Here is a 22,225-nt window from a genome sequence, read left to right on the forward strand (position 1 = left end):
GCTACTATAAAACCAAACAAGTGTGAAATCTCACCAATGGCGCATACTTTGCTGAACCCTCCATAACGTCCAATTCTTAGGTAGAGTTTCGATAGGCTGACATCCCTGTTATAGAGCTGTGCAGGCTTGTTAATAGGTGTACCTACATAGAGATATTACATGTGCATGCATCTATCTAACATACTGTCAGCCGTGCTCTTGTCCCTGAATTAGTCATACCTATAGTAACTAAATATATAATTACAGTTTCCATGCTTCGAATGGATTTGGAGTTGTTTCCACTTCGAATCATAGAAACCGTAAAACCCAACCGCATTCGATGCCATTTCGCTTGGCTTAATTTATGTGAAATCATTCGCTGTGAGAGTATTTCATAGAAACACTCACGGCTGAGCGTTTCTATGATGTCGATTCAAATCCATAATACTCACCTAAGCTCTCACCAGTAGAAGTAAAAATAGCTCAGCATTGCGATCATCAAGCATTCGGGCTAAGTGCAACTAGTGGACTAGGCATGAAATAAAAAGTGATTGTGTCGCGAAAGCGAGTTTACTTAACAAGTATTGTTTAGAAGAATACATCGCGAGTCTTGGAACTAATATATGTATAGTGCAAGTAGTGGAATATAATGCAACTCCGAGTCATTAAAGCGAAAGGCTGCTAATCCGTCAGTAGCCGGAGACCTGAAACCCATTCGAAGTATAGAAACACTGGGATAGAAAAGAGCTAGACTGAGACCAGGTCATTTCTCATAAGGTCCTATTATAGGAGCTAGAAATTGTCACATATATATATATCAAAAATAGCACAAAAATGCCCAAATGCATAGTTTATAAAATGTGATAAAGATGAAGAAAGCAGAGATGAAGGCAGAATCAAGCTGCAATGAAAGATATACAGTCAAACTTACAGCAATTTTAACATATCATATAAACCGAGAGCAAATACTTGACAACCAAAGTAGTTTCCAGTATATGATGTCAACTTTTCCAAAACAGTGCAATTTTGTATATCAATACACACTACAGAGTACTTTTTCACATCGTACATTCTACTGTGTTTAAACAATACATGTGTCTCCACCTCTATCTAAAGTAACATCTGTCTCCACCTCTATCTAAAGTAACATCTGTCTCCACCTCTACCTAAAGTGCCATCTGTCTCCACCTCTACCTAAAGTAACATCTGTCTTCACCTCTACCTACTCACTATTATCATCCATAAACTATAGAGAGTAGAATATAAAACTCCCTTCTATCATCCATGAACTATAGGAAATAGAATATAGAACTCACTTCTATCATCCATGAACTATAGAGAATAGAATATAGACTCACTTCTATCATCCATAAACTATAGAGAGTAGAATATAAAACTCCCTTCTATCATCCATGAACTATAGGAAATAGAATATGGAACTCACTTCTATCATCCATGAACTATAGAGAATAGAATATAGACTCACCTCTATCATCCATGAACTATAGAGAGTAGAATATAAAACTCCCTTCTATCATCCATGAACTATAGGAAATAGAATATAGAACTCACTTCTATCATCCATGAACTATAGAGAGCAGAATATAGACTCACTTCTATCATCCATGAACTATGGAGAGTAGAATATAGAACTCACTTTATCATTCATGTACTATAGAGAGCAGAATATAGACTCACTTCTATCATCCATAAACTATAGAGAGTAGAATATAGACTTACTTCTATCATCCATGAACTATAGAGAGTAGAATATCCATCATTTTTTTGACGTCATCAAGCCGTTTACACATGCGCTCGGTCACGAAAAAGCCGCCATATTTGTAGAAAACGATCATTTTTCTTTTATTTAATAGTACTTTTTAGTGTTGTTTTGATACTATAATAAGAAAGTTGCAAACAAAAGCATCGTTTTCAAAAATTCATTGCCAAAGCTTCGTGTTTTTAATGATAAAATTGTCTATAAAGATAGCCAACGACAATAAAATGATGTAACGATAAAACGAAGAATAGACTCGCTTATATCATCCATGAGCTATAAAGAGTAGAATATAGACTCACTTCTATCATCCATGAACTTGTAGAGCTGGGCTATAAATCTGTCGTTAGTTTCTTCTTCCTCACTTGACTATCAGAATAAAAAAGTAACTGTTATTTCCTTTGGACTGATCTAGTGCCTTTGACAATTTCATCTTGACAAAACAACTTGTACTTTCTAGTAAAAAAGACTAAAAACTTATCATATAAAGCTCATGAAAAAATCTGGCGCTTCATGACACCACTAGAATTGTTAATATTCTCCGCTGTAACAAACAATAGCTATCTTACCAAAAACGCTACCTTAATAAACTAGTTACTACGCTAGTATAAATAGTAAAAGGGTGAAACAGAGTGCGTTGCTAAGCAACACTTTTACGTATTGTGTGCAAGCGTCTCAAACTTACACTAGAATCTTCATCAAATGAGTTGTCTGGGATGGGAGAGGAGGCACTGGGAGGGGGAGTGACTGAAACAGCTTGGACTGCCACTTTCTTGATTTGCTCACCTGAGCCTAAGATTTCCTCACGTTTCCACGAGACGGGCAACTCCTTAGAGCTTGTATACTTGTATGCCCGCTCGAGAGCTGCCAATCATTACAGCAATCACAGCACCGAGAATTAATATCATGTGTAAAACATACAGACAACAAGACACCTGCTAAACAGTTCGCAATGTAGTAGTACCTACTAAAAAGCCAGTGTCAACAGACAACCCAACATAAACCAAGGACCAACACCAACAGCAATGTAACACCATCAAATGGCTGCTTATTATCCTAGCACAATTAACTGCAATGCCAGTAGAAGGTGTGCTTAGACCAAGATGATTTGTTGTAGTTGTTTCCACGCTCACAAAGTCTGTTTGGTGTACAAGAAAAAGCAGCTATGCCCCAGTCCCTGACACGAGACATAATGATCAGTGAAAATAATCAGTGAATTGAAATCAGTGTAATGATTTTACTGCGTATTATGTTTGTCCGTTTGTACCGGCCGTACTATGTTTGTCCGTTTGTGCCGGCCGTACTATGTTTGTCCGTTTGTACCGGCCGTACTATGTTTGTCCGTTTGTGCCGGCCGTACTATGTTTGTCCGTTTGTACCGGCCGTACTATGTTTGTCCGTTTGTGACGGCCATCATTGACAGAGTACAACATGGAATTGATCAATCTCATATCGTAATGGCAGTAGCACCAAAAACATAAGCAAATGTAATGGATATTGATGCTGTATTTCATTGGCTATAAACGGTGACCCATTTTTATAGTCAGAGTTTGAATTGGTGCGGTGTAGAGTCTTAACATACTATTTACGATCTGAAATATATTTTCAAAATGCATTTCAAACTGTAAACAGATCAAAAGCATTTCCAACTCCAGCTCTTTCAGCAGAAACACAACTCTGATAAATCATCCTAGTGAGAACTCAAGTTTACAAATACGACGAATCATCAAGTAGTGCTGATAGAAATACTAACAATACATGGTGTCAGATTATAATTTTCATCTTTCTAGTTGCAACTACTAAGTCGCAGAGCGAGCTCAAAGATAAGTGAGATGCTAAACTATAGTCTTTCTAATGTTTGTCGTTAGCAATTTTGGTACTAGGATTGTTGTTGTTAGTTCTTATTATTCTTATTAGTATTTTACACAATGTTAGAAATCAGGAACAGAAAAGTATAAATAATGACGCTACAAAAATAACTTATTCAGGAATTGTCTCATTCTTGGAAAAAGACAATTTTGCCAATATCTTCCTGTTACTCTTACAAGTAACAGCAAGATGAGATGTAAATCCCTCCAATACAAAGGGTAGGCAATGATGTCTACAGGTGTGCATCTTCAAGCATGAGTGAAAAAGTTGAAATAGTGTTTTGATTACTCAAAAGTCACATGACTTTACAGTAACTAAGTTTTTTAAAAGTTAAAACTAGTTGATAATCATAAATTAATAGACTAGGGTAAAGAAGAATAATATATATTACAACTATTATTATATCACATATTATAATTGCTTCGCTTGATTTCTGATGCATCATTTTTTTGCTTTACTTGGTTTGAGCGCAATCGGCATCGGGACCATGATGAGAGTGTACAGTAAATTACAATATGAAAGATGACAATCTTTCCATGACGATATCTACTCAGCAAGTGGGTGAGATGCAACCTGCTGAACGTTATCTCTATGAATATACCGATAGACACGCTGAATGTTATCTCTAAGAATATATGGATAGACACAAGTTGCAAAGGTTGTAACTCAGATTAAGAGTGTAGACTTAGTTCCTCAGTCAAAATTTTTTCAAGATTTAGGTCCGACAATAATGCATCGAAAGCTCACTGTGTAGTGAGGAATGTTTGTCTTGTGTGTACAAGATTATCTTAAACGATATTCTCCCAAATCCAAGAGAAAAGGGAAACAATGCAGTAATCATGGTTGTCTATAGCAACAAGTGTGTTTAGTTGGTAGATAGGCAGTGGAAAAAATAACTATGACTACAACAATTCACATTTATCATTGATCTGCTCTTTTGCTTGTGTGTAAGCATAAAAATGCCCTTGAACATTTCCATTAATCACTGTGTTTCCATGCTTTCAATGGGTTCGGAGTTGCCCACTGCCGACAAATTCACATCCTACCATTTCAATGAGTTAAAGTTCAGATAGATATTTCCAAGATTCGTGATGTATCCCTTAAAACAAAACTTGTTACAGGAGACTCACTTTTGGGTCATGGTTACTAGAAATTTTTGCGTAGTCAACTAGTTGCACTAGAAAATAATTATTTCATCATCTCCATACGAGCAACGTATGAAGATGACGAAATCAATTAGAAACAGTAGTGAGTAGCAGTAGAGCGTTTTCATAGCAGAACGTGGTTGTGCTGGAATTGTTTTACCTTCACTAAGGGAGAGCTTAGCCGAGTACTACTTAGCCGAGTACAATTGATTTGGATCCATCAGCAGTGAGTGTTTCTATGATGTTTAAGTAGTCACACAGTGACTTCACATAAATTTATTGAAGCAAAATGACATCGACTGCGTTTGGATGTTACCGTTTCTATGATTCGGAGTGGAAGCAACTCCAAACCTATTTGAAGCATGGAAATGCAGTGAATACGTGAAGTTGTCTGTCCAATAATCATATTTGTAAAATTCATGTTGTATTCGAGTCTTTCATGTTTAACTCTAGCCTTTTATGCAGAACCAATGTTTTTCATGTTTGCGTATCAAATTACTTGGATCCATCAGAAAAACTTTTCATTATTAGGCTATTAATAAACTTGATTGATTTCCTAGCAGAAACAAAAACTGACAATTTACAACTAATTTAAATTATGACAAAATATAAAATTATCTATGGCACATACTGCCACAATGCGGTGATTACGCTGACAAGGTAAAGTACAAATGTAACTTTAAGTGGAATAATAGAAAATGACACCTAGTACAGGTACCTGTTTTTGTGAGCTTGTCATCGGCATATGATCGAATAGACTCCCTGCTAAAGTCCCTCAGTTGTTTCTCAGTCACTGTGTATCTGTTAACAAGAGCAAATGATTGACACTAATTTTATGATACAACATAATAGCTCCACATACATGCTTGCCACACTCGACACGCACAGCAGGCGGTCTACACAGAGTCACACAGCATAGAGAAAAACACAAAGCAATTAAACTGTGTCACAATTTATACGGACACTTTTACTGCCCGCCAACAACCATTACATGGTACCATAGTTAGTAATCATAGTCCTTTTGAAAAAGCAACTAATCATACCTCAACATACAGGCTTAATGAGTCATACCTCAACATACAAGCTTAATGAGTCATACCTCAACATACAAGCTTAATGAGTCATACCTCAACATACAAGCTTAATGAGTTCCAGAACTGAGATTGTAAGTCAATTCTCTAGTCTCTCAAATCAAATTTTCCTATATAAAATACCTAAATATCAATTACCGTAAAACCTTTATTTTAATGCCATGGCACTCTATTTTTCAACCCTTCCCTCAGAGTGGCACTTTAGTAGAGGTGACACGCAAATAAAGGGTGGCGTTGCATCTGTCAAACACCTCACCAAGATGTTGAGAAGGTAAACTTAACCAATTCACAGGCGAATCGAACGTCGCCTGTATTTTGAACTTTCCTTCGGGTGGAGCGACATTAACCCTTTTGGACTCTCGAAATTTGCTAAGGTACCTCCAACGTGTCGTAGATCTTTAAATAAATATGCACGAGGAAGCTGATACATGTCTCTACCAGTTGATATCTAATGTTTGCAATTAACCAACAATTATCTTATAGCCTGCGTTGCTATTTGTTGAAGCTTTCAAGTTTTCTATTTCAAATTAAATTTGAAGGTACATTTTCATTTTATAACACATTTTATATTAGATTTTTTGGATGCAATATATTTGCTAACTTACCTCCAACTTATCAAAAATATTTTAATAAGTATGCATTGAGAAACTGAGAAATATCTCTACCAGTTGATATCTATTGCTTGCAATTAACCTGCGATGATATTATAGCCTGTGTCCGGCTTTGCAATTTGTTGGAGCTTTCAACTTTTATTTCATTTTAAATGAGAAGACATATTTTTATCTCTGTTTAACAATGTTGCATAAAAGCTCATTGCACTCACTGATATGTTTGCCACAGTTTGTAGCTATAACTAGCTTTTTATGTGCAATAGAAGTGGCGTTATGAGCATCAATCCATTGTAAGCTGTGTTAAGATAGCCGCAAGGATGCTATTAAATAACGTGCTATAAATCTGCATATTTATAAATGATATAATGATAATCTATCAAATGATACAAATATATATTCATGAACAAATGACATAAACGAACCATACTTATATTACATGCGACAACAAAAATTTACATTTTAAAACAACTATTAACATTTTTAATACAAAAATATTAGCGTAGTTTGCTCAGCCAGTTGTGTCTGATTGTCGCCTTCGTTTGAGACCATTTCATATTCTTTTAGCTGTTCAATACCTTCCAGTGTTTTCTGACCTCAACACGTTCTCCGCACAGCTGAGCGAGCCAATATTAGCGTCTAAACAATTTGTTAGCTGAGCAAAACTTAACACGATGCCATTTTGAATCCGACGATCCGACGAAAAAAACTAAGCGATGCTATTCTTGTACGCGGCCTCTCACATACTCGCCCACCTACCGGCTGCATCGGGAACCGTCTCGTGTGCTCGTATCTCAAATTTGGCTAATATCTCAAGACAAAAATTTGCTCAAACTTCTCCGTATAATTCCAATTTCTCGTTCCTTGTGACGCTCATGTATCGAACTATGGCTGAATATATGAATGGAAGGGAAAAGAGGAACTTCAGACAATTATACCAACAGTTTTGACCTTGTCAAACAAACTTACATTTTGCCATCCCGAAATGACTTGACCATGATAAGCCCCTTGTTCTTCATATCAGCCTCATGGTTGCTTGGTCTGATGACGAGGGCAGGCACCCACCTTTTCTTCTCACACACCGAAACCACCTTACCTATGGTGTCTAATGCTTGGCGAGAGTTTCCTCTTGGTGATATGCGCCTCGACAGGCTCGCCGTCTCATCAATATCACTATCGTCACTCATGGTAGCGCTGTACAGAGATAAGAGTTGTGAGATTCACTGAGTAAGGTGAGATGCAATTCACAATATATATATACTGATATAGCATTCAGATGAGATATGTTAAATACAGGATTTAAATTCAGGCATATCTTCTCACATTATCTGTCAAACCATTGTTAGTCGCGAGTAATTACAGAGATTACAACCACCTGCCTAGACGACACGACTGCTTTGAGCCTTGACTACCTAACGAGCATGGGCAGTAGAACAATAGAGATTCCTGCCAGATGACATGTTCATAAGTATCACCTAGAAATTACTGGGTTATATAAATGCTTCAGATATAAAACTCTATAAAACTAAGCATTCGTATGGCAGAGATCTCTGTTAGTAGAACAGTCGTTTTTATAAATATATATACAGTCAAACATGGATAGCTCGTCCACGGATAGCTCGAACACATGGTTAATTCGAACAGTTTCTTTGGTCCGTTCCCACGTAATGATAAATTGCTATAGATAACTCGAACTCAACACTGTTAATTCGAACTGTTTTTTTGCCCAACGGCTACCGAAACGGTTGTTATCGCTTTAGAAAGTCACTTTATTCAAAGCCATAGAGGTAAACCTCATCTTTTCGTAATTCATAAGCGTTGTTATTACCACCATCGGCAAAATAATTTTGTCAACGACTTTTCTAAAGGTTTGGTCAAATTTGATTTATACTGCTATACGATTAATAGCACGGGCTTGCCGGATCACGCGCGCAAGGATTTTCGCCACGCACATACAAAACAAAAACAGCATGTTGTTTTGTATGTGCGTGGCGAAAATTCTCGAGTGCGTGACCCAGCTAGCCCGTGACGAATAGTTTTCCGACGTTGATTCCGTGTTGAATTAACGTCGGAATGTTGAATGTTTAAAACGTCTTAAAAATTGTTTTTATTAAACGTATACGTTGTCTTAGCTAAAAAAACTATTCATCGTTTGACCTAAACACAGAATACGTGTGTACATTCAATAAGTATCCATTCAAAAAGCGTGAGTGATATACAATGTACCGTTAAACCTCGTAAAACTTTCAATTGAACTGCCTCGGAGTGTTGCTCTTAACGAATCCCAGGTAAAGTAAGGGATTTTTCTTTGGTAACTTTTTCTTGAAGTTGCATAAACTTCAAGAAAAATTGGCAAAATTGATCGTGGGTAAAACGCTCAAAAGAAAAAGATGTCTTTTCTTTTGAGCATTTCAACAACGATCAAGTTTTTCCAATGTCAGTCTAAAAAAAACGTCCTGGCAATAACATCACCTCAAACAACAAACCAATCTCAAGTGATAGAAAAATCTCTATACTTTTTGATAAAAACGTTTTAAACTTTACATTAGAAGCATTTAATTTGAAACAAGCCATTTGTGCTTTTGATTTATATTATAGTTTGCATATGTACATGTATCTACTAATAAATAAGTAAATACATGGACTTGTGACAGTGCTCTGATAACTTGAACGCTCTGATAATTCGAACACTTTTGCTCGGTCCCGTGAAGTTCGAGTTATCCATGTTTGACTGTATATCTATACTAGCTGAATGTCCGGTGTTACACGGGCAATAACAAAGTTTTTCTTTAAATTTACTTTTTATCAACATATTCAACATCAAAATTCACCATTCTAACTTCTAAATGAAGGTGTTTGTTTATTTTTGTGTAATTCATACTGTACCGGCTGCAGTGCCTACTACGGATCTATACTGATTGCAATATTTTTGTTGGCTACATGAGTTTACACTTTTTTTCTTCACTTATGGGCATGCATTTTTCTTTTGGTATGGCTTCATGAATTTTTCTTCTGGTATGGCTTTACTCAAAATGTTAGCTGCAGTGTTTAACGCGAAGTCATAAAAGATTAGCATGTATTCCAAGTATGTGCCAAATTTACTCCATAGTATAGCCAGTTGGACAGTGTGGTGTATTGGATAGATGGATGTCCGCAGAACTGGAGGTTGTGAGTTCAAATTCAGTTCACAGCGGACATCTCATTCTTAAAATATTATTGCTATCGCTGTACAGATTGATGGACAATGAGAGTTATAGATGTTGTAGACGCTCCTACAGTCATATGCAAAAGTATGGAGCCACCCTGTAATTTCTGTGAATTTTCTTCAGCTATAGAACTCAGGAAGCCCAATATAATCAGCCTAAATATAACAAAGTTAATCTTCAAACTACTCATTCAGTGATGTTATTGTATTGTTTGTGAGTTGAAACTTATCCCTAATTACATACTACCCTCACTGAGATCTGCTCTGTATCAATGAAACATTAACAAAAGGTAATTGGCACTAATTCTTTCTCTCAAATCATTGCATTAAATTCTTTTAACTTCTCTCAAGTGTTTGACATTTCTACTTCCCAGCAGTATAAATTCAGCCATGTTGGAAACTTTAATCATTAATTTCTCAAAGTAGCGTATAGTGAAGAAATATTCCCATTTAACATTCCTTACCAACATAACAGTCAGAATATCAGAGTCAGTTGCTTTTAAAAGAACTGCTCACAAATAAAAACAGCAGAGGGTATTCTGAGCATTAAAATATTACCAAGTTTTTGTGTCATTTTTTTAAGGCAAATTACGAGTTATATAGCTTATAGCTATATAACTCGTAAGCCAAATGTAACTCTTAGCTATGTAACTCGTATAGCTTAAAGCTATATAACCCTATATAGGTAGCTATATAGCGTTATATAGCTTATAGGGTTATATAGCTTATAGGGTTATATAGCTTATAGGGTTATATAGCTTATAGGGTTATATAGCTTATAGGGTTATATAGCTTATATGGTTATATAGCTTATATGGTTATATAGTTTATAGGGTTATATAGCTTATAGGGTTATATAGCTTATAGGGTTATATAGCTTAAAGGGTTATATAGCTTATAGGGTTATATAGCTTATAGGGTTATATAGCTTATAGGGTTATATAGCTTATAGGGTTATATAGCTTATAGGGTTATATAGCTTATAGGGTTATATAGCTTATAGGGTTATATAGCGTATAGGGTTATATAGCTTATAGGGTTATATAGCTTATAGGGTTATATAGCTTATAGGGTTATATAGCTTATAGGGTTATATAGCTTATAGGGTTATATAGCTTATAGGGTTATATAGCTTATAGGGTTATATAGCTTATAGGGTTATATAGCTTATACGGTTATATAGCTTTTAGGGTTATATAGATTTTAGGGTTATATAGCTTTTAAAAATACTAATTTATAGTCCATGGCTCCATACTTTTGCACATGAAATGTAAACAATCCATTCTGAGAATGTTTACGTTATATGAACAGTAAAATACATGTAAATTGCCTGATCTGTTCTAAGATCATCCCAAACTCACCTATTCAAAATGAAAAAATAAACTGAACTGTTTAATTTAATGACTATATACTAATTGTAGTATTATTGGTTTGTATCGACAACTTTTTTCTTTCCACTTTCCCTCGGCTTATGGCCCGTGATTGCGGTAGTTTTACAATAAGGTAAGGGGAGCACACATTTTTAATGTAAATTTACATCAATGTTTCCCTTTGTTCCAGACAGCAATGTTTATTTTGCAAATAAAAAAACAATAAAAATGTTTTATGTGTTAAAAAAAAGATAAGCGAGTAACTTTACTATATAAGAGCGATGTCTATCTGTCTGTCCGTCTATTCGTCGAAAAGGTTCAAGGTTATGATAAAAGATAGATTCAACGATACACCAACTCGTGACTTTTAGATTCGTAGACCCATCAAAAAATTGTGCACTACTAATTATCTGTGCTTTATCAAAGCGCCTGACAATTTTTCATGGCTATCTAGACCGCCAAAGTACTAGTACATGTGTTAAAGAAAACTCTCTACGCCGTTGTCTATGTCTTTACGTCGTTGTCTATGTCTCTGCGTCATTGTCTATGTCTCTATGTCGTTGTCAATGTCTCTACGTCGTTGTCTATGTCCCTATGTCATTGTCTATGTCGCTATGTCATTATCCATGTCTGTATGTCATTATCTATGTCTGTATGTCATTATCTATGTCTGTATGTCCTTCTCTCTTTCAGGTGCGGCAAGAAGGAAAGCAATACTTCTAAGACCAATCATGAAATGCTTGTTATAAATTTATAAATTATTATAAATATGCAAGTTCTCAAATTTGCTCGAATCAAATTTGAGAACTTGCGCTGACTTCACACTTTATATTATAAGGAATGGAATTTTTTACGTAGGACGAAGCAAAAACGTAACATGAATTTTTTACGTTGTTTAGAATTTAAATTATAGGAGGTATATGTTATATGAGCGTCTACTGTATGCGTATATATATATATAGGAGGTATATGTTATAGGAGCGTCTACTGTATGCGTATATATATAGGAGGTATAAGTTATAGGAGTGTCTACTGTGTGCGTATATATATATAGGAGGTATATGTTATAGGAGCGTCTACTGTATGCGCATATATATATAGGAGGTATATGTTATAGGAGCGTCTATTGTATGCGTATATATATAGGAGGTATAAGTTATAGGAGCGTCTACTGTATGCGTGTATATATATAGGAGGTAGATGTTATAGGAGCGTCTACTGTATGCATATCTATATAGGAGGCATATGTTATAGGAGCGTCTACTGTATGCATATATATATAGGAGGTATATGTTATAGGAGCGTCTACTGTATGCGTATATATATATAGGAGGTATATGTTATAGGAGCGTCTACTGTATGCGTATATATATAGGAGGTATAAGTTATAGGAGCGTCTACTGTATGCGTGTATATATATAGGAGGTAGATGTTATAGGAGCGTCTACTGTATGCGTATATATATATAGGCCTATGGTTGTTTCTTTTCACTAAACATAGGCGCCGACTTTGTTGTTATCACTGAAGTTTGAATACATGAAACCTAAATACAGTCCTTGAAGAGCTGACCAAAAACTAAAGCTTTCCTCCACCATAAAATCTAATAGAAGCAATATTGGATTATCATTCATGTCATCCATATCCATATCTTCTTAACAAATAATTATGTGATAATTTTCTCTTGTTCTAAAGCCAAAATTCCTGAATTACATATCCTAGCCTAAAAATGAACAGTTGTTGAGGCTAATACTGTATACAGCTGCGCAGCGTACAGCCTCTTACCTTCCTACCAAGCTTCAGATACCTACTGTATATATATACATATATATATATATACATATATATATATACATATGTATATATATACATATATATATACATATATATATACATATGTATATATGTATGTATATATATGTATGTATATATATATGTATATATACATACATATATATACATATATATATACATATATATACATATATATATACATATATATACATATATATATACATATATATACATATATATATACATATATATACATATACATGTGTATATATATACATATAAAAATTGTTTCCTCACCCCGGTTAACTTGTATGGGTGGTAATTTCTGCTCCAATTCGGGTCTCCTACCAGAGACCTGGGAGTTTGAGCACTCGCCTCAAGATCTTAGCTGTTCCTAATAGCGCACTTTTCTGTAACTCACCTGAGTTGATTGCTGTTGGTATTTGGGCAAGCCACATTTTATGCGCCGGTGTTATTGCGCCCAGTGCCCCAATGACTACTGGGATTACAGTTGTTCTTACATCCCAGCATTTTTCAATCTCTTCTCCAAGAGGGAGATATTTCTCTACCTTTTCTTTTTCTTTGCTGGCTATATTGTAGTCATTGGGTACTGCTATATTTATTATAGTAGCCCTCTTGTTCTCTTTGTCCACCACCACTATATCTGGTTGGTTTGCTAGGACATGCTTGTCAGTCCGGATGTAGAAGTCCCAGAAGATCTTAGCGCGGTCATTTTCATTGACCTTACCAGGAGCTTCCCACCAGTGTTGTGGTTTATTAAGGCCATACTCGTCACATAGACTTCTATACACAACACCTGCGACATGATTATGCCACTCAGTGTATGCCTGTCCTGCTAGCTGCTTGCATCCACTGATGATGTGTTGGATGGTCTCAGGCGCATCTTTGCACAGTCTGCATCTAGGATCGTCTCTAGTGTGATAGATTTTTGTTTATTTGATATATACATATATATATATACATATGTATATATATACATATATATATAAATATATATATATATATATATATATATACAGTGCTGTGCAAAATTATGGCAACCCCTGCACAATATGACAAGCGTCACGTTTCATCGGTAATTTTTGCGCTTAAAATCAAGAAAACTAAGCAATGTTATACATCATTTTGCTCAGAAATTTGTGAGCAATTCAAAGATGCATTTTAATTCTAGCACATTTCAACTGCTTTCTTATAACTGAAAACATATTTTTAATGGTGGAAAACTTGTTGCTATATAGTGAAAGTGCTCAAATTGGTTTAGCATCGAACATTGCTCAATTGAAGAAAACTTACAAACTAAACTCTTTGTACAAGTGATGGTGGCCCTGAAAAGGGCCGTTGGGTTTAAAATTGAGGTCTAGTACTTTGTTGGCCAGCCTTTATTTCTGATGTCAGCGGGACACCGCCTTGACATGCTGTCAACAAGCTTTCGAGCTTTTTCAGGTGTCACTATGTGATGCCAGGCCTCAATCGTCTCAATAAGTTCTCTTTGCTAGTAGGTATGCCCAATTTTTGCCATAAATTTTCTATCGGGTCGAGGTTCGGAGGCCCTTGCCAAACGTTTCTCCCTCTGCTTTTCTGACAGCAGTGGCTTTTGTCTTGCCTTACATCCTCTCAATCCATTTTCAATCAGTCTTCTCCTCACTAATGAGGATGAGGCGTCTACTCTAGTAGACTCTCTCCATTCTCGTCGCAGGTCAGTGCTGGTTTTCTTTCTGTCAGAAAGTGAAAGTCGCACCAAACTGCGGTCATCTCTGGTAGAGCTTTTGCGTTTTCTCCCTCTGCCTTTACGATCATCTGTCATGCCTGTCGACTTCCATCTATTGACAGTGCCAGCAACACCTTTCATGGAACATTGAACCTCCTTAGCAATTTGCTTGTTTGATATTCCTTGCTGGTGAAGGTGAATGATTACAACTCTCTTCTCATCGGTCAACCTCATGTTGTGATAGAATTTTAAAATGATTTCGCTGGTCATTGTGAGCCGACTTATATAGCCAACTGGTCATTGTTAAAATGGATTTGTGATAGTTTTGAGATAGTTTTGCATTGTTGATGAATTTCTTACATGTCTTCAACATTCTGTACAACATTGAGCAGATTAAAATACTTCAAAAACCCTGTTTGGGTGATTAAGCAAGTGACAAGTTTATAGTGAGTTTAGAAATTAAAAACAAATCAAGCTCTTTAACTTTTTGTAAACAATCAAATGAATACTTTCACTAAATTAAATGGAAAGGTCATACATTTAGCTTCAAAATGATATATAGATGTAAAAAATTAGGCTAGTTTGAGATCAGATATGAAACAAGAGAGGCTATTGGCCATATATACATGTATATATATATAGTTAGTCCGATTGTGGTGCTTTCAATTTTACAGTAAACCATACAAAACAATATTGTGGTGCAATAAAATTTAGTGGCTCTATAACTTGTTTTTATATGTATATAAAAAATATATATAAATATCTATATAGGGTACATAAAAATAGTTGATACATGCGCTAGAAGATGTCATAAAGCACTAAAGATGAGCCCCCACCTCGAGTTGTGACCCAGAGCGCCAGATCGTCTCCTCCTTTCCTTCTTAAGGGGGTTGACAGGAGTACTGAAGTGCTCCGGATTGGTGAGAGGAAGTTTATCCAGAGTGTCTCCCTCCATATAGTGTTTCTCTCCCTTGAGGCAAATCTGCGTTCTTTTCAGGGTGGCGACATCGCCATCATCAAACACTACACATAATACAAAGATACATATGAGGCATGGCATTAGAACAATACACTATCGTCTAGACATTTAAGCGGTAGAGCCATTCATACATTATTACGATATATATAAAACTTGAAAAGAAATTATAAATACAACTATATACCGGTAGCTAATATAAATTACAATTATAGAGTAGACCGTGAAATAATAGAGTTGTACACACTGACAGCAGCTTTATAGAACATACGCAATAATATACAGTCAACCTTGAATAATGGCCTTAAAGATGAACTTGCAATTTTTTTTGGTAGATTCCATAAGTATCAGAAATTTTCTAGCATTTACGATTTTTTGATGTTTGAGGTTATCCGATTACCAGGATTAAACAAGGAATACCAGATTAACATCGATAGAACTTGATACCAGTTGAAACGCTCAGATCAAAAATACCTGCAAGATGACGTCGCTAATTCTTATCGTTGCAAAGGTTTATATCGGCTATTGCGTAAAAGTTGCAGCATTATACATCAAATCAGCATTATACATCAAATCAGCATTATACATCAAATCAGCATTATACATCAAATCAGCATTATACATCAAATCAGCATTATACATCAAATCAGCATTATACATCAAATCAGCATTATACATCAAATCAGCATTATACATCAAATCAGCATTATACATCAAATCAGCATTATACATCAAATCAGCATTATACATCAAATCAGCATTATACATCAAATAGGCATTATACATCAAATCAGCATTATACATCAAATCAGCATTATACATCAAATCAGCATTATACATCAAATCAGCATTATACATCAAATCAGCATTATACATCAAATCAGCATTATACATTATACAAAATGCAGCGTTACGCATCTCTATTCTGTATTCTCTTTGCAACTATAGGCACCATAATCGCACTTTCGATCGATACGAGTGTTTTAATTGCGATGAAGCTTTATCGAACTTAATCTTCAAACATACTGACAATCAGACTATATCAAACATACTGGTAGTCAGACTATATCAAACATACTGGTAGTCAGACTATATCAAACATACTGACAGTCAGACTATATCAAACATACTGACAGTCAGACTATATCAAACATACTAGTAGTCAGAATATATCAAACATACTGGTAGTCAGACTATATCAAACATACTGGTAGTCAGACTATATCAAACATACTGACAGTCAGACTATATCAAACATACTGGTAGTCAGACTATATCAAACATACTGACAGTCAGACTATATCAAACATACTGACAGTCAGACTATATCAAACATACTGGTAGTCAGACTATATCAAACATATTGGTAGTCAGACTATATCAAACATACTGGTAGTCAGACTATATCAAACATACTGACAGTCAGACTATATCAAACATACTGACAGTCAGACTATATCAAACATACTGGTAGTCAGACTATATCAAACACATTGGTAGTCAGACTATATCAAACATACTGGTAGTCAGACGATATCGAACATACTGACAGTCAGACTATATCAAACATACTGACAGTCAGACTATATCAAACATACTGGTAGTCAGACTATATCAAACATATTGGTAGTCAGACTATATCAAACATACTGGTAGTCAGACGATATCGAACATACTGACAGTCAGACTATATCAAACATACTGACAGTCAGACTATATCAAACATACTGGTAGTCAGACTATATCAAACATATTGGTAGTCAGACTATATCAAACATACTGGTAGTCAGACGATATCGAACATACTGACAGTCAGACTATATCAAACATACTGGTAGTCAGACTATATCAAACGTACTGGTAGTCAGACTATATCAAACATACTGGTAGTCAGACAATATCAAACATACTGGTAGTCAGACTATATCAAACATACTGGTAGTCAGACTATATCAAACATACTGACAGTCAGACTATATCAAACATACTGGTAGTCAGACTATATCAAACATACTGGTAGTCAGACTATATCAAACATACCAGAGGTAAGACTACATAAAAATTTGTGTATGTTCATCTTTAACACACTCATTTTGGGTACAAAATAAAAATGGAGCAAATATATATCAATATTATATATCAATGTTATATATCAATATTATATATCAATATTATATATCAATATTATATACTGATATCCTAAGTCGATGTTATTTCTGAATATATGACAACTGAAGTAGTTTAAAACATTGCAGTTTCGTAAATTAGTACATGTGTATTCATACACAATACATGAGTATAGAGCCAAACAACATTCTTTAGAATGCTGTTTGATTTAAAGTTAAACAAGCTCTGTATTTCTCTCACGACCTCTACCTACAAACAATCCATTTTCTGCATCACTAGTTCGCCGTTCTTTAATGTAAAGTGACAACATCCTCTTGTTATTCATCATACTTTGTTTCCTACATCTTAATCTTTAACATAGTTGTAATACATTTGTATTATTACTATATTTAATAACTATACAAAGTAAACTACACAGTAAAAATGCTGTTGCCAATAATGACCTACCAAAACTATATATGCTGCTGTCTATGACTTACCAACAGTATATATGCTGTTGTCTATAACAACCTACCAACAGTATATATGCTGCTGTCTATAACAACCTACCAACAGTATATATACTGCTGTCTATAATGACCTACCAACAGTATATATGCTGCTGTCTATAACAACCTACCAACAGTATATATGCTGCTGTCTATAACAACCTACCAACAGTATATATACTGCTGTCTATAATGACCTACCAAAAGTATATATGCTGCTGTCTATAATAACCTACCAACAGTATATATGCTGTTGTCTATAATAACCTACTAACAGTATATATACTGCTGTCTATAATGACCTACCAACAGTATATATGCTGCTGTCTATAATGACCTACCAACAGTATATATGCTGCTGTCTATAATAACCTACCAACACTACATATACTGCTGTCTATAATAACCTACCAACAGTATATATGCTGCTGTCTATAACAACCTACCAACAGTATATATACTGCTGTCTATAATGACCTACCAACAGTATATATGCTGCTGTCTATAATAACCTACCAACAGTATATATGCTGTTGTCTATAATAACCTACCAACAGTATATATACTGCTGTCTATAATGACCTACCAACAGTATATATGCTGCTGTCTATAATAACCTACCAACAGTATATATACTGCTGTCTATAATAACCTACCAACACTATATATGCTGCTGTCTATAATAACCTACCAACACTATATATGCTGCTGTCTATAATGACCTACCAACAGTATATATGCTGCTGTCTATAATAACCTACTAACAGTATATATGCTGCTGTCTATAATAACCTACCAACAGTATATATACTGCTGTCTATAATAACCTACCAACACTATATATGCTGCTGTCTATAATAACCTACCAACAGTATATATACTGCTGTCTATAATAACCTACCAATACTACATATACTGCTGTCTATAATAACCTACCAACAGTATATATACTGCTGTCTATAATAACATACCAATACTACATATACTGCTGTCTATAATAACCTACCAACAGTATATATACTGCTACCTACAATAACCTACCAATACTACATATACTGCTGTCTATAATAACCTACCAGCAGTATATATACTGCTGTCTATAATGACCTACTAACAGTATATATGCTGCTGTCGATAATAACCTACTAACAGTATATATGCTGCTGTCTATAATAACCTACCAACAGTATATATACTGCTGTCTATAATAACCTACTAACAGTATATATACTGCCGTCGATAATAACCTACTAACAGTATATATGCTGCTGTCTATAATAACCTACTAACACTATATATGCTGCTGTCTATAATAACCTACCAACAGTATATATGCTGCTGTCTATAATAACCTACCAACAGTATATATGCTGCTGTCTATAATAACCTACCAACAGTATATATGCTGCTGTCTATAATGACCTACCAACAGTATATATGCTGCTGTCTATAATAACCTACCAACACTACATATACTGCTGTCTATAATAACCTACCAACAGTATATATGCTGCTGTCTATAACAACCTACCAACAGTATATATACTGCTGTCTATAATGACCTACCAACAGTATATATGCTGCTGTCTATAATAACCTACCAACAGTATATATGCTGTTGTCTATAATAACCTACCAACAGTATATATACTGCTGTCTATAATGACCTACCAACAGTATATATGCTGCTGTCTATAATAACCTACCAACAGTATATATACTGCTGTCTATAATAACCTACCAACACTATATATGCTGCTGTCTATAATAACCTACCAACACTATATATGCTGCTGTCTATAATGACCTACCAACAGTATATATGCTGCTGTCTATAATAACCTACTAACAGTATATATGCTGCTGTCTATAATAACCTACCAACAGTATATATACTGCTGTCTATAATAACCTACCAACACTATATATGCTGCTGTCTATAATAACCTACCAACAGTATATATACTGCTGTCTATAATAACCTACCAATACTACATATACTGCTGTCTATAATAACCTACCAACAGTATATATACTGCTGTCTATAATAACATACCAATACTACATATACTGCTGTCTATAATAACCTACCAACAGTATATATACTGCTACCTACAATAACCTACCAATACTACATATACTGCTGTCTATAATAACCTACCAGCAGTATATATACTGCTGTCTATAATGACCTACTAACAGTATATATGCTGCTGTCTATAATAACCTACCAACAGTATATATGCTGCTGTCTCTAATGACCTACCAACAGTATATATGCTGCTGTCTATAATGCGGGTGATGATGCCATCAATTAGCTGGCCAGAGTCAGGCTGGCGCACTTTGACCAAACCTCCAATCTGCAAAAAAATGCGTCACCAGCGTGATTATAGGACTGTAAAGTTACCAAAACAAACAAATTCAAAATTATGGTTGCGTAAACATTATCTTCAAAAATGTAACACATAATTGACCTTCAGGTGACCTTGTATCGCATCATCTGCCACACTAATCTGTGGACCACCATCTTTCGGAGAAACCTTAAAGACAAACAAAAAAACTTGATTATGGTTGCCCTAAGACCATTTCAGCAGCGTGTATGTCTATAAAGCTATGTTAAAGTTTAATTATATTTGAACACAAATACTTCAGAAATACCAATATTTCAACAATGACTTGAGATCTCAACAGTTGGAATTTATCATCAATTTATTGAATCAACCCATTTGAATAAAAGTTCCATTAATTGCAAGAGAAAGCCCATTATGCCACGGGATACTAAACATACTGTTGCAGGGTAGAAACTAGGAATCATTGCCTAGTATTTTGTGGGGTGTCAATATATATAACTACTAGCTGTGCCTTCCGACGTTGCCCAGGTATTAAAAATCAGCTTATAAACCATGAGAAGTGATGAGATTTGCCTACCACTTGCTGACAGGCAACTCTCCAGCAAATGGCAGGCCATTGCCAAGTGGCCTGGCACATTGACAACGAAAAATTTCAGTAAGCTAGCCATGACTTTGGTCTTCATGGTTGTCCAACTACAGCTATTCTAATAATAGCTATAGCCGGAATGCAGACAGACGACAGAAGACTTACTTTGAGAAATATATATATAGATTAAAGCGTAAACTAGGCTACCTCACTAACATAGACATCTGGTCTACCCATTTGTTTAAATTTATGTGTTTTGCCTTGATGCCTTTATTGTAATATGCGATGTTTTACTGCAATAAGAAGCCATCAATAAACAAACTAGTAGCATTAAAGCATATGGTGAGTTTGTTTGAGCTGTAAGGCCGATATATATAGACCGATATATGTGGACATTTTCCCCATTCACACATCCTATTTCATAAGCAATAACTTACGTCGAATTACATAAAGATCAATATAAAACCCTCAATACCTTGCACTTCACTGTTTTCTGGCATTTTTTGATCTTAGCCTCACAAAAAGCTCCCTTGTATTTTGCACTAACTTCAGTTCCTGGTGAGAGATGCGGTGGATCGGCTGACTGTAACGGTTCCCAGAAAAAAATAAAACGAAATTAGCACGTAAGCTGCGTACAATGAGCACTTTGGATAAGCAGGCAGGCGTCATAGCCATGTATAAGGGTCATTATCAGTAATATATATAATGCATAATAACGCATTAGGAGTTTCAACTGTATATCTTCTCATATTTTTTTTACTTCAATAAAAAAATATTAACAAAGTTGCATTCTTACCGACAAAAGCTCGCAAAATTGTGCAGCAGACAAAAGTTACTTATTAAGTAAAAACTTTCAGTTGATATAACTACCTTAAAAACCATTTTATGCGATAATAAGTAATGAGATATGTCAAATATTTAGGAATGATTATCAATTTACAATCACCGATTAAATTGCTCGTGGATTTCGTTTAACTTTAGTATTCATAAAAGCAAACAGCTTCACTTGCCATAATGCTTCGTGCTTCGTAACGTTTGTAATAAAGTTTCCAAACAACTGCAAACTCATATGTCGCTGATAAATCCTGGCAACGCTGCTAGACCTCAAAGCTAAAGATTTATTCAGCTTTCCG

At 35.2% G+C, this 22,225-nt stretch overlaps 1 protein-coding gene across 3 annotated transcripts in view; it reads right to left on the reverse strand.

Annotated features, from left to right (window-relative positions):
* LOC137396293 (AT-rich interactive domain-containing protein 4A-like) overlaps nt 1-22,225 on the reverse strand; it is a 48,412-nt gene extending 26,187 nt beyond the window's left edge. For 2 of the 3 annotated variants that reach the window (XM_068082494.1, XM_068082491.1), the window contains exons 1-10: nt 22,103-22,225; nt 21,568-21,675; nt 20,630-20,695; nt 20,422-20,515; nt 15,401-15,587; nt 7,439-7,663; nt 5,489-5,571; nt 2,442-2,620; nt 2,059-2,125; nt 35-142 (exon numbers count right to left, since the gene is read on the reverse strand). In XM_068082494.1, the coding sequence (XP_067938595.1) occupies nt 35-142; nt 2,059-2,125; nt 2,442-2,620; nt 5,489-5,571; nt 7,439-7,663; nt 15,401-15,587; nt 20,422-20,515; nt 20,630-20,695; nt 21,568-21,675; nt 22,103-22,105 (1,120 nt within the window). In that variant the 5' untranslated portion in view covers nt 22,106-22,225. Of the gene's footprint in view, nt 1-34; nt 143-2,058; nt 2,126-2,441; nt 2,621-5,488; nt 5,572-7,438; nt 7,664-15,400; nt 15,588-20,421; nt 20,516-20,629; nt 20,696-21,567; nt 21,676-22,098 lie in introns of all 3 variants that reach the window. The other variant, XM_068082492.1, reaches the window with a different exon arrangement.

The sequence above is a fragment of the Watersipora subatra genome, chromosome 5 (genome assembly GCF_963576615.1).
Source record: "Watersipora subatra chromosome 5, tzWatSuba1.1, whole genome shotgun sequence".
In the NCBI taxonomy this organism is placed as follows: Eukaryota; Metazoa; Bryozoa; class Gymnolaemata; order Cheilostomatida; family Watersiporidae; genus Watersipora; species Watersipora subatra.